Source organism: Xenopus tropicalis, chromosome 4, assembly GCF_000004195.4.
Source record: "Xenopus tropicalis strain Nigerian chromosome 4, UCB_Xtro_10.0, whole genome shotgun sequence".
Classification (NCBI taxonomy): domain Eukaryota; kingdom Metazoa; phylum Chordata; class Amphibia; order Anura; family Pipidae; genus Xenopus; species Xenopus tropicalis.
The window spans coordinates 128,393,034-128,408,501 of record NC_030680.2 but is presented as its reverse complement, the minus strand read 5'-3'; the positions used below and the strand labels follow the sequence as shown (position 1 = coordinate 128,408,501).

At 41.0% G+C, this 15,468-nt stretch overlaps 1 protein-coding gene across 1 annotated transcript; it reads left to right on the top strand.

Moving 5' to 3' along the window:
* The first annotated feature begins 1,573 nt into the window (after positions 1 to 1,573).
* On the top strand, positions 1,574 to 14,874 carry wbp11 (WW domain binding protein 11). The gene is given in 12 exon segments (NM_001005672.1): positions 1,574 to 1,646; positions 3,297 to 3,413; positions 4,380 to 4,411; positions 5,299 to 5,392; positions 7,302 to 7,498; positions 8,279 to 8,412; positions 9,405 to 9,601; positions 9,752 to 9,940; positions 11,071 to 11,175; positions 11,364 to 11,660; positions 11,918 to 12,091; positions 13,490 to 14,874. Coding segments are annotated over 11 exon segments (1,911 nt in total). The 5' UTR covers positions 1,574 to 1,646; positions 3,297 to 3,349; the 3' UTR covers positions 13,918 to 14,874.
* Positions 14,875 to 15,468: the final 594 nt, after the last annotated feature.

The window sequence follows — 15,468 nt, the reverse complement described above, 5'->3', positions numbered from 1 at the left end:
CTTAAGATTTGCTGTTCTTTGTAAATAATTTCATAATTGTTACCTGACCTATTAAAGGAGCTTGTAACCTGATCACATGACAACTGTAGAGGCTTTCAAAGTTGATGAAAGGTTTTTGTGACTAGAAGACCAGGTTGGTTGTGATGTATGTACTAATAAAAAGGCTATCTGGGACCACTTGCTAGACCAACAAGGGCTGCAATTTCAGGGGTGTGTGGCCTATAAATATGTTCCTATTAGGCCCTTGGTTAACAATTTCACTGAACTTTACAACATGTTCCCATTATTCTCCTGAGAAAGATATGTTACCCACCCACGCCCAAGGCACAGTCACTGGCTGATAAACCCATGACCATTTTTAAATGACCAAAGGAGCCATTTACCAAAGATTTTTTAATATCACATGGCCCTTCACATAATAAAAGATGACTTAATTTCACTTGACCCTAGTTTGCACAAAAACTTTTCTTTTTGCTTAAAGGGGACATATAGGATAAATGGGAAAACCCTAATATTGTAGGCAATTAGGAATAATATACGGTGCTGGTTTCATTTTGGGCTAAAAATTAATCCTATCTGTAACAATGGCCCCTTTATTGGAGCTCCCTATAGATCCTATCATTTCTCTGTCCGAGTTTGAAATGGAGAGTGGGCGTGTCCTAACGGTCCCTGCCGGAAGCACAGTAGGAGGGGAGTAGCCAATCACAGCTCTGCACTCACACAAAGACAGGCTTCAGCTCCCTATCAGGCCAGCCTAGCTGCTGATTGGTTCCTATCCTATAGTGCAGTGTAGAGAGGGCCGCCGGCTCCCCAGCTCATCCAGAGAATTCAGCCAGCAGGAAGTGGAACAGATGGGCGGGGCTAGTAGGGTTTTGGTGGTATTTCTCAATAAATCAAGCTGAATTACAACTTTTTTAAGCACATTCCTTCTATATCTAGGAGTATAATTCTCTGGTACATTCTTGGGCTGGGTAACCGTGGGTGACAGCCGGTGTGGTCCAACTCTTCCGTGAAACAGGAGAAACCCCTGCCAGCACCGGTCTTCACCAACGCCCTTTTGGGGCCCCGGAACTTTCTGCCGCATAACTGACAGGGAACCTGCCCACATAGGAGTAAGACCCATAAAACAAGAGTAAAATATTTCACCCATGTCCTGCTCCTAAATGAGTCTTTGTTCTGACCCTTTATACACTAAAACAGCAGGACCTCAAACCACAAAAAAATTCTAAAAAAAAAAAAGATGCATTAATTTCACCTAGCTCTATTTTTTTTTTTTTTTTTAATTCCGGAGCTTTGAAGAAAAACGACTTCTGTAAAAATATCAAGGGCTTGTCAGGCAGCCAACACAAAATAAACTTATTGTTTTCTGTTCTCTATCAAAAAAAAAAGTAAAAGGCGCGGAAGAAATAGAGAGACATTGAGAGCAGAGGTCCGACACTTAAGATCGCCTTCCAATTGTGTGACGCAGCGCTAAGCCGTCTCCTCTCCTCACTCCCACAAGGCACGCCCACTAGGCCGTTACGCATTGCGTCATTACGCTTACGTGCAGCCGTAACTCCATAGTCTCGCGTGACGAGAATGATGGCGGCGGGATTTTGTGTGAGATAGGAGGCAAAGAGCTTGCAATTAACTGTTTTGCGGGACGGGTAAGTAGTGAGAAACGGGGCCATTAGGCAATACGCACTTACTTGGATTATCCGCCACTTATGCTGTTAGTAAACTGCAGACTTCGGAAGCGACGTTAGAATGTCCCCCTCAGCCTGTCCAATCCCCATGCGGCTCTACCTGGTTTAAAACTTCATTGATAAAAGTAGCGGTACGGAAAGCTGCGCAGGGGGAAGAACATACGGGCACCCTGCCTTCCGCCCTCACAAAGTGTGCAGCTCCCTGACAGCAGGGGGTCCTGTGTTCCAAGGAAGTGCAGCACCCTTGGGCACCCCCCCCCCCCCCCCCATTGCAGCCCTGTTAATGAACTTCTGGAAAAGAACTCATTCTTTAGATGTAGAGACTGCTGCCTTCCCAGCACTGAGCAACCCTTACATAAGTGAATTAAATGTATTGGACCAGTATAGTGTGTTTATAATACTATAAACAAATATCTGTACGTGTGACAGTGGCAAAAATGGTGTAGTATAGAGCCTAGCACAGCAACAGCTCCTTAGGCTGAATGTGAGAATGTCTGTCACAGAGCTAAAGCGGAGGAAGATGTGCCAAGCAGTGAATATATCCACCCTCTTAATGGATAAGGAAAGGCTAATAAAGAGTTAATCTCAAGCTGCAGGCATACCTTCAGTTGTCTCAGTAGTGCCCTTAAGTCTCCCCGTATTTATCCCATTTAGATGATCAGAAGCCTCATAGGAAAAAAAAATGCTGAGCTCTGTAAAGAAAGGTCCCATAATGCCTCACTCCTGCACCGAGACCCAGACTGCTGTACATGCTCAGTGTGTAAGGCTATGAGGAAGCTTCCTGCTGATTGGCTCAGATCCACATTCCTAAGGAGGGGGAGGGAGTTCTTAGCATTCTTGAGGGAGGGGGGAGCAGGAGAGAGCAGAGAGCTGCATGTCTCTGACAGAGGAAAACAAAAAAAAAACCAAATCTTTTGATAGAGGACTCAGTGCAGCGTTTCTGTGAGTGCTTATGGCTGTAGGTACATAAACCTTTCTGATAAAGCTTACTTAGTGTTTACCTTTCCTTCTCCTTTAAAGAATTGTTGTCCCTTTAAAGGAAAAAGAAAGTCAAAGTCACTTGGGGGTGCCAAAATGTTAGGCACCCCCAAGTGACTTTGACCACCTACCTTTTACCCCGGGCTGGTGCCCCTGTGAGGAGGGAACAGCACCAGCCCGGGGTAGCTGCCGGCGCTTCCTTCTTCCTGATTCGCTGCATGCGCAGTAGAGTGAAAAGCCGAACTTAAACATTAAAGTCGGCTTTTCACTCTACTGCGCATGCGCCCACCGCTGGTATTCCAGCAACGGAAGCCGGAAGAAGGAAGCGATCCGCTCCAGGTGCCCCGGGGTACGAGGTAAGCGGTTAAAGTCACATGGGGGTGCCTAACATTTTGGCACCCCCAAGTGATTTTGCCTTTCGTTTCCCTTTAAAGAATCCAGGAACCTGCCATATCTGATTGGAAAGCTGTGCTGGAGAAAATAAGTGGCAGATTTATCAAAATGTGAGTTTTAACTCACTCACTTTCTGTTCGTTCCTGTATGCCCCTAAGTGTTAATGTATGTTTTTTGTTATATCTAAAATACTGTCCAAGGTAACATATGCAATAAGGTATATACGCTTTGTATTTTCAGGTTACTTCTTTTTTTTTTTATGATATTGGTGGAGAGAGGACATTTGCTGCAAAATGGGGCGGCGATCCACTTCATCCACCAAGAGTGGGAAATTCATGAATCCCACAGATCAAGCCCGTAAGTACAAAGACAACTGATCAGATCTGGATTTTTGACAATAGTCATACTGTATTGATATTTCAGTTTTTATGGAAACAATTAATGTTTTAAAGAAGTGTGTAAAATACAGTGCCTTTGCTATCAGAAAGCTTCCTTTAATATAGCAGCATGTATGACAAGAGACCCTTGTTCTTCCCTTAATCTTTTTAAATGAATATCCGAGCACAGTGTTGTGCAACCTTTCTCATGTAGTAGGCCTAATATCTGCACCACATGTTTATGAGCCAGGTTGCAGTAAAGGGGAAGTTCAGTATTAATTTAATTTTTAGAATGTTATAGATATACCAATTACAAACAGAAGTCTCCCTGCTTCTGATAGTGGGTGGTGCACAAATTCTCTGGAAAGCAGGGTTACTTCGAGTCCCAGAATCCATTATGTCATGGAACAAGGCAAGGGAGAGGTTTGCATGAAACTGTGAGGGTTCATCAGAGTAACATGCATTCCTTTTAATGTGTAGAATCACAGGTCTGTGTAATTAAAAAAAAAAAAAAAAAATTCTGTGTAAAGCAATATAGCTAGCTTTTAGGAATGCGCTGAATCCACTTTTTTGGAACCCCCAAATCCTTCGTAAAGGATTTAACCAAATACCGAACCAAATCCTAATTGGCATATGCTAATTAGGGTACAGAAGGGTTACATTTTTAACTTCCATGTTTGTGTGACCAAAAGTCACGTGATTTTTAGGATATGGTTCAGCCAGGATCATGGATTCGGCCGAATCTTGGCCAAATCCTGAACCAAATCCTGGATTCAGTGCATCCCTACTAGCTTTCTACCCAAAATGCTTCTAGCGCTGTACTTCACTGTAAGTATAGGTCAAGCATATCAAGCGATGTACATAGTACTGGCCTGAATGGGATTTGGTAATTCAGTAATAGAAAATTGGTAAAGGGTAAGCATCTTATTTTTGTTGTTTTTTGCAGGGAAGGAAGCAAGGAAGAGGGAGCTGAAAAAAGTAGGTGACTCTTCTATAAGTAATGCATGTTTAGTCTATATTTCAATTTTGTATCTCTAGAAAACAGATGGTTGACTGTAACAACAATTCTGAAATTTCAGGTGGGAGATATAGTATGGCAATCTGAAGCTGCAGTGCTTTTGGGAGGACTGTGGTGTTCCAATGTCCAAAGCCTGCCTGTTAGCTCTGCTCATACAAATGGGTCGTATATTGTCTGTCTTGCCAGGTGCTATGGCAATTTGGGAGAACATTGCAGTATTAAAAACTCCTAGTGTGCCATTGCCCTGTATTTAGCAGTGCTTAACACTGATCTACTGATCTATTGTATTCCAAAAAAATGAAGGGTAGGTTAGCCTTTTAAAGTTTGTACAGATCTTTGCACCTAACAGTGCAAAGCTGTAATTATGTCCTGTAAGCATAGAGCTTTTAGAGTCAACCAAGTTGCGTCACCTCTGCCAGACAAATCCAGGTGGTTTGCTGTAGCTTAATACAGTTATTACATTGATTCACACTGTTCCTAAAGTCAGTTGCACGGTACATGCTCATCGTGTTTTGGGTTTCTTAAGGTGCTGGAAATTCTTGAGTGCTATCCAGTACACACAATGTATGCCGGGTCCTTAGGTGGGACCAGGCATACGCCCTAAAGATACCAGGTCTAATTTGATAACAAAGGTTCCAGATTGCACCAGTGCAGTTAAAAATATCAGCCAGTCAACAGTGAGTTTTGATCATCAGTCTTCTAAAATTTACAATAAGATCTGATGGGCAAATGTATTGGTGCAGTTAAGTATTGTACTGTACCTATTCTAAAACATAAATATAAATAAAAAATTCTGATCTTGGTAGTTTGTCCATTGTTTAATAACTTTTTCTCTACTTTTCTAAAGAACAAGAAGCAAAGGATGATGGTTCGAGCAGCTGTTTTAAAAATGAAAGACCCAAAGCAGATAATCCGGGATATGGAGAAACTTGATGAGATGGGTGAGTAGGAGAGAGAACATGTCAGATCTAATCTGTCTGATCTAATCTTAACTTTTCAATAACACTTCAGAGAATACAAAGGCATATTCTGTGTTTATTTATGGAGCTGCAGAATTACACCAGTTTTGTACTGACAGTTGCACAGAAGTCTCTGTTCAACTGTCAGTACAAAGCTGGTGCAATTCTGCAGCTCCGTAAATAAACACAGAATATGCCTTTGTATTCTCTGAAGTGTTATTGAAAAATGCAGGCTGCTGATATCGTTCCAAAGTGGTTATTCTTTTCTCTCAAAAATATGTCTGGCAGTTACCTAAGCCAGTTTGCTAATAAGTACCTCTTTTATAACTGCTATAGTTTTATACCCTCAGACCCTCAGGCTTTTTGTGCCAATATTGGTTGGTTGAATAGTCTAGAAAACTGCGTTAAGTTTACTTAAATTATTGTTAGCCAACAAGTCTGACTCTCCACCTTAAAACGGTCAAAGGGAGGGTGGTGGAAGCGTAAGGGTGTATAATAGGGTGTATAATAGGGTGTATAATAATGTATTATAAAAAGATACATAACAGATAAAGAATGATAATCCCAGCATGGCCCTATCAATTATCATCAATATAAATGAAACACTGTATTTTTGTTATTCATAAATGAATGTCATCAAAATGATAGTTGATTAAAAAAAATGTTTAGAGCCAGTATAAATACTGCAACATAAATATATATATTTATATATTACACTATAAGATCCGCTCGCTTGGCGATGTCGCCACCTACGGGTGGGCGATATCGGGTAGCAAGTTGCTTTAAAAAAAAATAATCCGATCGTTTGGCCTTGGGGCCAAACGATCGGATTACATTTGCGGCAATGGGCAGTCTGTTCGGGGACCGCATCAACAAGCCGATGCGGCCCCCGATCCGACTGGATTTTCTAACCTGGCCGATCGATATCTGGCCAATTTCAGGCCAGATATCGGTCGGCCAGGCCGCTCATTTCTGCCCATACACGGGCTGATTAGCTGCCGAATCGGTCCAAGGGTGTATAATAGGGTGTATAATAATGTATTATAAAAAGATACATAACAGAAAAAGAATGATAATCCCAGCATGGCCCTATCAATTATCATCAATATAAATGAAACACTGTATTTTTGTTATTCATAAATGAATGTCATCAAAATGATAGTTGATTAAAAAAAATGTTTAGAGCCAGTATAAATACTGCAAAATAAATATATATATTTATATATTACACTATAAGATCCGCTCGCTTGGCGATGTCGCCACCTACAGGTGGGCGATATCGGGTAGCAAGTTGCTTTAAAAAAAAAATAATTACATTTGCGGCAATGGGCAGTCTGTTCGGGGACCGCATCAACGAGCCGATGCAGTCCCCGATCCGACTGGATTTTCTAACCTGGGCGATCGATATCTGGCCAATTTCAGGCCAGATATCGGTCGGCCAGGCCGCTCATTTCTGCCCATACACGGGCCGATTAGCTGCCGAATCGGTCCAAGGGACCGATATCGGCAGCTTCTATTGGCCCGTGTATGGGGGCCTTAACAGTTCATTAAAGGCATTGGCAGACAGGACATTTCATTGCTCACATCTAGATCAGGAAACAATGTCTGCAGTTATACTGTCATTGAGAAGATTGGAGTGCGTACAGTTATTGCAAGGGTTGGCTTTCCCTTTAAGTTCAAAGCTTTGACAAACTTGAAAAATAATATTGTGACTTTAGTTATATAGAAATTCCTTGATACTGATGATTGTTTAGTGTTTAAAACCAGCCAAGACCCTGTATAATGTGATGCAAGACAACCTGAAAGAGCTACATTACTTCTAGAAGCATGATGGTGTTCTGTTTTTCCTTGGTATTGGCAATTAAATCAAATGGTTTTTTTTTTCCTGCAGAGTTTAATCCTGTTCAGCAGCCCCAGCTTAATGAAAAAGTCCTGAAAGATAAACGTAAAAAACTCAGAGAGACATTTGAACGAATTCTCCGTTTGTATGAGAAGGAAAACCCTGAAACGTACAAGGAGCTGCGCAAAATTGAACTTGATTATGAGCACAAACGATCTCAACTCAGCCAGTATTTTGATGCTGTCAAGGTTAGCATTAAAGGCAGAATTACATTTGATGTTATCACTATTATAACTAAAAATGCTGGTTGTCAGAATCACTGACAGCATTCAATCTTTTCAATTGCTCTATTTGTTTTCCGTTCTGACTTTCACACTGCTTCATACATGCTAGTGTAGTTAAGCCTTAACAATCAAAATGTAGTTTTAATTTCAAGCCTTAACATATCAGAACAATAAACTGAAAATGTTTCAAAGATCATTAGACATTACAACTGATTTTAAACTGTATTCTGTTTTAAGGTGAACTACCTCTTTAAGATTTAGCCCCAGGTGATATAACCAATGTTGGTAAGGGGGTAATTTTACTCTATAACATGATAAATTAGGTTGAAACTGTTAAACTTACATAAAATATACTCTTTATAGGGTACCATAACGCAGTGTAGTTGTACAGTATAACCCAGATTTTACATTTCCCAGAGGGCAGCGTCAAAAGTACGGGAAAACCTAAATCGGGAAAATAAAACTCAGCTTGCCTTTATGGGAATATAAAAAAAATTATGTAATTTCCAGGAAAACATGAAATCGGCGTTCTACTGTATAGAGGCATGCTTTGCAACATGTCCATGTAATGCATGTGTATATAATAATAATACATGTAATCCATGTAATGTAAATTGTCTGCCACAACACACTTCTACAGTGTTCTTTTGGGTTACCTAAAAAATGAGAGTTCCAGCCCTGTTTGTGCATTGAATTTGCTGCATACATTAATTTAATCTAATAAGATGATCTTTCTTTGTTTAGAATGCTCAGCACGTGGAGGTGGAAAGTATTCCATTGCCAGATCTGCCACATGCTCCCTCCAATATTCTTATTCAGGACATCCCACTACCAGGAGCTCAGCCACCCTCTATCCTTAAGAAGACCTCTGCCTATGGGTAGGAACAGTTTCATGGGCATTTTGACAATGACATTAAAAGTAGTAATGCAGACTCGAATACTGTACAGAATTGCTCACTCGTGAACACTTTTTCCATTTACATTAATTGTATGAAGACAAAAAAGAGTCAACTGACATATCTCAGATGTAGATGCACCTCACCACTATATTTCAGAGAGCTCAGCTGGGATTCAATTCCTATTTCACTCTAGTCCTTTCAGACTTGTTTCCTCTGCCAGTTCTCTAGCTGTTTTTTTTTTTCTTTCATATTCTCCTGCTTCTGCCCCCCTTCTGTTGTGTGTTTCTGCTAGTTTTCTAGTCCTCTTTCTTTTTGTATGTCTCCGCTTTTTACATTTTTCATTCTTTTTCAGCTTCTGCCCCATCTTCTCCTTCTGCTGGTCCTTTCTATTTACTCCTTTGTTTTGCCAGACCTATATCTGCCCCTTTCTTTTGGTTTTATGTTCCTCTTCTCCTCTTCCTTGTTTTGCCTTTCACTCCATTTTCTCTCCACCTGCACCTCTGCTTCTTCTCTTTCCCTCTATTTTCTTTTTTGGGCTCTTTAACATTATTTTTCTGCTCTTTTATTAATTCTCAATTCTATTATTTTATTTTTGCCATGTTTAAAATCCCTTATTAGTCCATTAACATTTCTTCCTCTATGCATTTGTTCTTTCCCCACACCAGTATTCTGTTTGCTTAGCTTTAGTTCCCCATCAGTATTATAGCAATTGTTCTAGGAATCTCTTTTGATATTTGATGGAACAAGGGACAACTAGTGGGGCACCTGGCAAACTTATTTATGATTAGTCGTTCTGCTTACAGACTGTTCAGTTGTGCTGTAGGCTGTATTAAGTGCTAGTACTGTAATCAATTTAGTGCTCCACTGTAAATCAAAACATTCCGTTTGTACAATTTCAAACTGCTTTGATGTTTTCTGTAATTATTATGCTTTGAAATGCAGCATTCATAATCTTTTTTTTTTTCTACCAGTCCTCCAGGTAGAGGAGTATCCATGCCTTTTCCCCCGGGGCATGGCGTTCCACGTTTGCCCCCTGGAAAAAAACCACCAGGGCCACCTCCTGGGCCACCTCCCCCACAAGTTCTACAAATGTATGGCCGCAAGGTTGGCTTTGCACTGGAAAACATTAGAAGGAGGGAAGAGGAGGCAAGGTACAGCCCGGAATTAGGTGAGGTTTGGCATTTCACCAAGGATCCAAATTATTTAGCAAGTATGGTTTAGGGATATTCCCCATCAATTTTGCATTATTAAACAATGTTTTTTTGGGGTTTTTTTTACACATTTTTCAGATATTACTTTGGTTCTTTTTCCTATATAGGGCAAAGAGGCCATCACGATGGATCTAGCTCAAGTGAAGATGAGGGTTATCCACTTGAGATGGAGCAGGATAAAGATGAAGAAGGCAGTACTGATGATGAGAGTGATAGTAACCAATCAGATGGTAGAGACAGTGAGGAAGAGGAATATGCTCAGGAGGAAGAAAGAAAGGGTAGTGTGGATAAGAAAGGTGAGTTCTTCGTATTATTTTGCTGATATGAGAGTCAAACTTCCAGCAGATAGAAGCCAATAGGAACACATATTTTGTTAAAGTTTTTGTCATTTTTGCAAATGCATTATTTCCTTTAAGGACAAGGAAAGGCTAAACACATTAAAGGGTCTATGGGAAGGCATACCTTTATACTAACAGTGTTCCGGTTTCTGTGAACTTCTTAGCCACTCAGATTCCAATTCGTGGTTTTTAAAAAAAACGTTTAGTAAAGAAAAGAAAAACCCTGCAATGCAGTGCTCTATTAGCAAGACCAAGTCTTCCTAGTTAGCACATGTTCAGATAAACCTACTCATGCGCGTGCTTTCCCCATTGAGAGCCGGATCGCTCACACACATAATCTCTGTCAAACCCACCCTCTCTAAAACAGGAACCAAAGCACAACCGTATATAGTGGTTGCTATAGTGACCCATGCGCCAACCTTGGAGATAAACACCAATCAGCAGCAGAATAGTATTCATTCTCAGTGCTGATCGGTGTCTGTTCTCCCATTACTTTGCCTGCCTGCTTTGCCTTGTTAGATATGTTGCAAATGCGTCTAATTCATCCATGTTGATGACGTCAGTGGAAGAAAGATGGCGGCTGCAAAAGAAGAAACCGAAGGAAGATTCTTAAGACAATCTCCTCTTTTCATATGTATTTTTTCTTTATATAAACCTAGCAAAGCATATAATGAGCTATAGAAATGAAGGGTTTCCTTGTCCTTTAAAGAAAATCTTTTTTTTTTTTTGAGCTCACTGAATCTGTCCATTTGTTTTTATATAAGTATCACTGAAAGCCAAGTTCTCACCATGCTGTTCTGGTAACACAAAGCAGGATAGCACAACCATTAGTGCTTTTTAATGTTGTGGCACACTTGACCTAATCATTCTTTCAAGCCAAAAACAGTATTACAAAAAAGAAGAAAACATGGTTATCTCTTACATAAACAAAATATAATCACATTCATTTTATGTGTTGTAATCTCTTTGAGTTGAGGCACAGTATCTGGGCAACTGATTAAAACTATTGTGCCAGTATTTATTGATCTGGTAGGTCCCCTTGAGTGTTTAATTTTCCCTTCTGAGTTTACCAACCTTTGCCTCCCCAGGTCATAATGTGAGGTTTGCTGATGCCCCAGAAAAGTCTCACAGAAAGAGAAAGAAGAATGTCAAGGATCTGACTCCGCTGCAGGCAATGATGTTGCGTATGGCTGGTAAGTGTACACCTAATTCTAGTTTTTTTGATCATCAGATTTAAAATACAGTAACAAATACTCTTGCTAGCCCTCTCTGTCCTTGCTCACAAACCTACCTGGCCTACACTCTTCTGTAGCCTCGACTGCGATCTTGCACTTCTTTAGGGAGTTAAACAGTGTACTGATTATGTTTTTGTTTCTTGCAGGCCAGGAGTTAGCCGAGGAAGAAGAAGACCATGATGCTGAGGAATACTCAACCTCGTCATCCGAAGAGGAGGAGTCAGACACAGAAGATACTCAGCGTTCTGAAGATGTTAAGGCTGAAAGCACTGGAAATAGCACTTCAGCACCAATGACTGTACCCCCTCCTGTTACTGTGCCACCACCTCCACTGTCTATGCCACCTAGTATGATGGCTGGGCCTCCGCCACTAGGACCTCCTCCAGTCCCACCCCTCAGGCCACCTGGGCCACCATCAGGAATGCCCCCAGGTCCACCTCCAGGTAATGAAACCAAGGACTATAAAAGTGTGCAAGTAAGAAAATCTGTAAACATTTCTTAAACTTTGCTAATTTGTGTCCTCAGCATGTTATTAAACTTAGTGCAACATTTTCCACATAGGGTTGCATTTACAATGCAGTGTGCTAATAAACTGTCAGACTGTGTGCATTATCAGTGCAGCATAGAAATGTGGTAATCTATATCAGAAAGATGTTTCTCAAATCTGTTGAGTGAATTGCTTCCTTTGTCTCTGCATTAGGTGCTCCTCCGTTCTTAAGGCCTCCTGGACTTCGTGGCCCACCACCACGTCTGCTACCTCCTGGGCCACCCCCTGGCCGACCACCTGGCCCTCCACCAGGTCCTCCACCAGGTTTGCCCCCAGGACCACCCCCTCGAGGACCTCCTCCTCGTCTACCTCCACCAGCACCTCCAGGTAACTTCTGTGTTCATATATTTTGTTCTAACATTTGTTCTGGATTGCTGCAAGGATTAAACTACACAAACAAAGGTTTAACAGTTTCCTACAGAGAAACCTACATTGATAATATCTTACACCAGGCTTTTCTACTAGTGGCGACAACAGCAATCTGCTACTACCTGCCCAGTCATTCAGCACTGACAGGAAAAGCACCTGCCTCTCTGTGAACAAGTGGGGGTTATATTTAAGCCTGAAAAGGCTCAAATGCATTTTACAGCCGAAATCCACCCCATGTGCCCTGATGTATGTTTTATGCAACATTAGCTGTATTGCTAATTAAAAAACTTGTAAAAAGAAATCATCTATGCAGAGAAGAGCATCTTACCTTGTATCTTTTTGGCCAGCTGAGCTTTAAGTATATAGATTCACAGAAGCACAGATATTTATTTTGCCTAGGGCCAAGGGTCAAACCAGTAGATCATCTGTAACAGTATTAGGACATGGCTGGAGCAGACTCACAAACAGATACTGGGGACATTATAAAAAAGAAGTTCAATGATCCAGTGGAGAGAGCAAGAAGGGGCAGGTTTAAGGGCCAAACTCCAAGGGAGATTTCGATCAGATTTTGTGGGTCAGATGTTTTCTGATTATGTAATGAAGCAGCATGCAACAGCACAACACTTTGTAGAATCCTACAAAATCTGATCTCCAAAGGCTGTAATGTAAAGTCTGACGGTGTATTTTGTTATTGCATCTACATCTGACAGTGGATTTCAATGAGAATGAGGAAAAAACCCATCAGATTTTATCTTGTTGGATGAAGACGCAGCATGCAGTGTTCCCTTCCCACAGGCGTCTTGTCAGATGAAAAATCTTTTATGTAGTTTACACATCAGATTTTTCTATCAGTCCTGTTATATTTTGACTCATGCATCTACATTTGACTTGTAGAATGCATTCTGTCAATCCAACACAGTCCTTAAAAATCGCCCATGGAGTTCAGCCATAAAAATCCTCCTAATTAGTTCTTTACCTTGAGCTTGGAACTGCTGAATTACATGTGTGAGGAAAGCAAAGGCCTGGACTATCTTTACTGTTGGTTAAAAGTCTGAGTCCACACTTCCTCCTGTTTATAAAACCAGGAGTAACAGCAGCCCAAACCCATGAGTTGGATCCTTTTGTACAGTTTTATCTTATTTAAAATAAAAAAAAATCACAGCAAAATGCAGAAGCAAGGTGTGCTTCAAGGTGTGTACAAATAATGTTGTGTGCTGTCTAATTCTAGCAGTTAGGCAGGTGTTATATAGGCAAAAAAGGTTGAACTTGATGGATGTGTGTCTTTTTCAACCCAACTTACAATGTTACTGTGTATGTTACTATGTTTAAAGTCTACATCTATCTTTATTTTTGTAGGTATGCCTCCACCCCCCCGTCCAATGATGCGTCCTCCATTGGGACCCCCTCCAGGCACTGCTCCCCCAGGGCTTTTCCCACCAGCACCTCTTGCAAACCCGGGTGTGCTGAGTGCCCCTCCAAGCTTAATACAGCGCCCCAAATCAGACGAAAGTGGGGCCACTATTGAAAAGAAGGCTACAGCCACCATCAGTGCAAAACCCCAGATCACAAATCCCAAAGCCGAGGTTACCCGCTTTGTGCCCACTGCCCTCCGTGTTCGCAGAGAGAATAAGGGCTCAGTGGCAGCTGCAGCACCGAAGAAACCAGAAGAGGATATTGCAAGACCAGTGTCTAAAGCAGGTCCTAAGCCTGGAGCACAAATGCCAGTGCAGACCAAGGACGATATGTATGAAGCGTTTATGAAAGAAATGGAAGGTCTTCTTTAAGCTTATTCTTCAGCAGTCCATCCCATTTTGTTTTTATGTCCGAATTCCACTGTATAGACCAATCGGCTAACCGTCTATGCCTAGGTCCCAGGAGCACAAATTAGTGTGCAGTAACTGTCTTGCTGTGGTTTGTGTGAACGCAGGTAGACTCCACAATACCAACATGTCCCTATAAATCTGATATCTTTTATCCGTGACTGGCATTTTAGAAGCTGAGTATTTCATTCTTGAGTAATGTTCCAGTTTGTACAATTTAAAGCCAAATGCCTTTGTGTTGGGGGGAGGGTTATTTTTGATTTGTCTTAATGTGAACACTGTTACTTTCTGTTAATTTCATTTACAGCAGTACAAACCCATGCATTTGAATACTTTGTGCAATTCCTATTAAAGATCACAGACAGATATGATATTCCTGACATTACCAATCCCATCAACTTTTTGTTTAAGTGTCTTGCTTGTCATTTCTTTATGCTTTTTGTTTTTAAGAATAATATTTTGTTAGGACATTTTCAAAGCCCAAAACATTTGAAAATAATTTTTTAAAAAAATTCTTGTTTTGGGAAATTGCTTGCCTGCGTCACAGCAGGTCTGGCTCATTGGACAGCAAATCAGAGTTCATTTAGTGCTATCATCATTACAGGAGCAAGAGAGGTGTGAGTGGGAGGGGTAGCAGGGCAAATGACTTCTCTGCTTTACCCAAAAAGAAAGCCCTCTTTCTTAAAGCAATACTTGCGCTCCAGCATTCATGTACTAACTAGAGCATGTCTGTTGTGTAAAGCACAATGTCTGGCTTTGCCTGCTGCATTTTTTTTTTATAAGTGTGAGCTCATTGTTTGTACATATTTAGATCATGTAAGGGGCAAGCTCATCACTAGGATTTGGATTTATTTCCTGTTGTATGTCACATGAATACTGTCAAGTTATATCAGGCAGTTATTAAATTGAAGGAAAAATCAACATGCCATGTATTTTTTTTTTTTAATCCAATACAGAGAACCCTTTGAGTGTTTAAGTAATCACATTTTATTACGGGTATATAAGAAGTTGGTGCAGCACTCACCCTGCTATTGTTCCAGGGGTACACAGGGCAGTAAATAAGCACTTTACCATAATCATTCTAATGTTGCTCATAACTTGGTTACTCACCCACGCTCTCCTGCTACTTATATGTTCACCTCTCCAATCTCATTTTCCCACCCTCTCCTCACGCTTACTCGCCCACCTCAGCCACCTCTGCTTGCGCTTATTCGCCCATCTCACCCACCCTCTCCTCCTGTTTATTCACCCACCTTAATGCTTTGGCCAAAGAGCTGTTAATATAATAGCCCAAGCTGCACTGAGTAAGGAAAAGTACAATCACCGGCCAAAATATTAGGCACCCTAAGTCATTGTAATCGCGTACCTTATACATCGGGTTGGTGCTCCTGTTAAAGGAACAGTAACACCAAAAAATGAAAGTGTATAAAAGTAATTACAATATAATGTACTGTTGCCCTGCATTGCTACAACTGGTGTGTTTGCCTCAGAAAGACTACTATAGTTTATATAAGT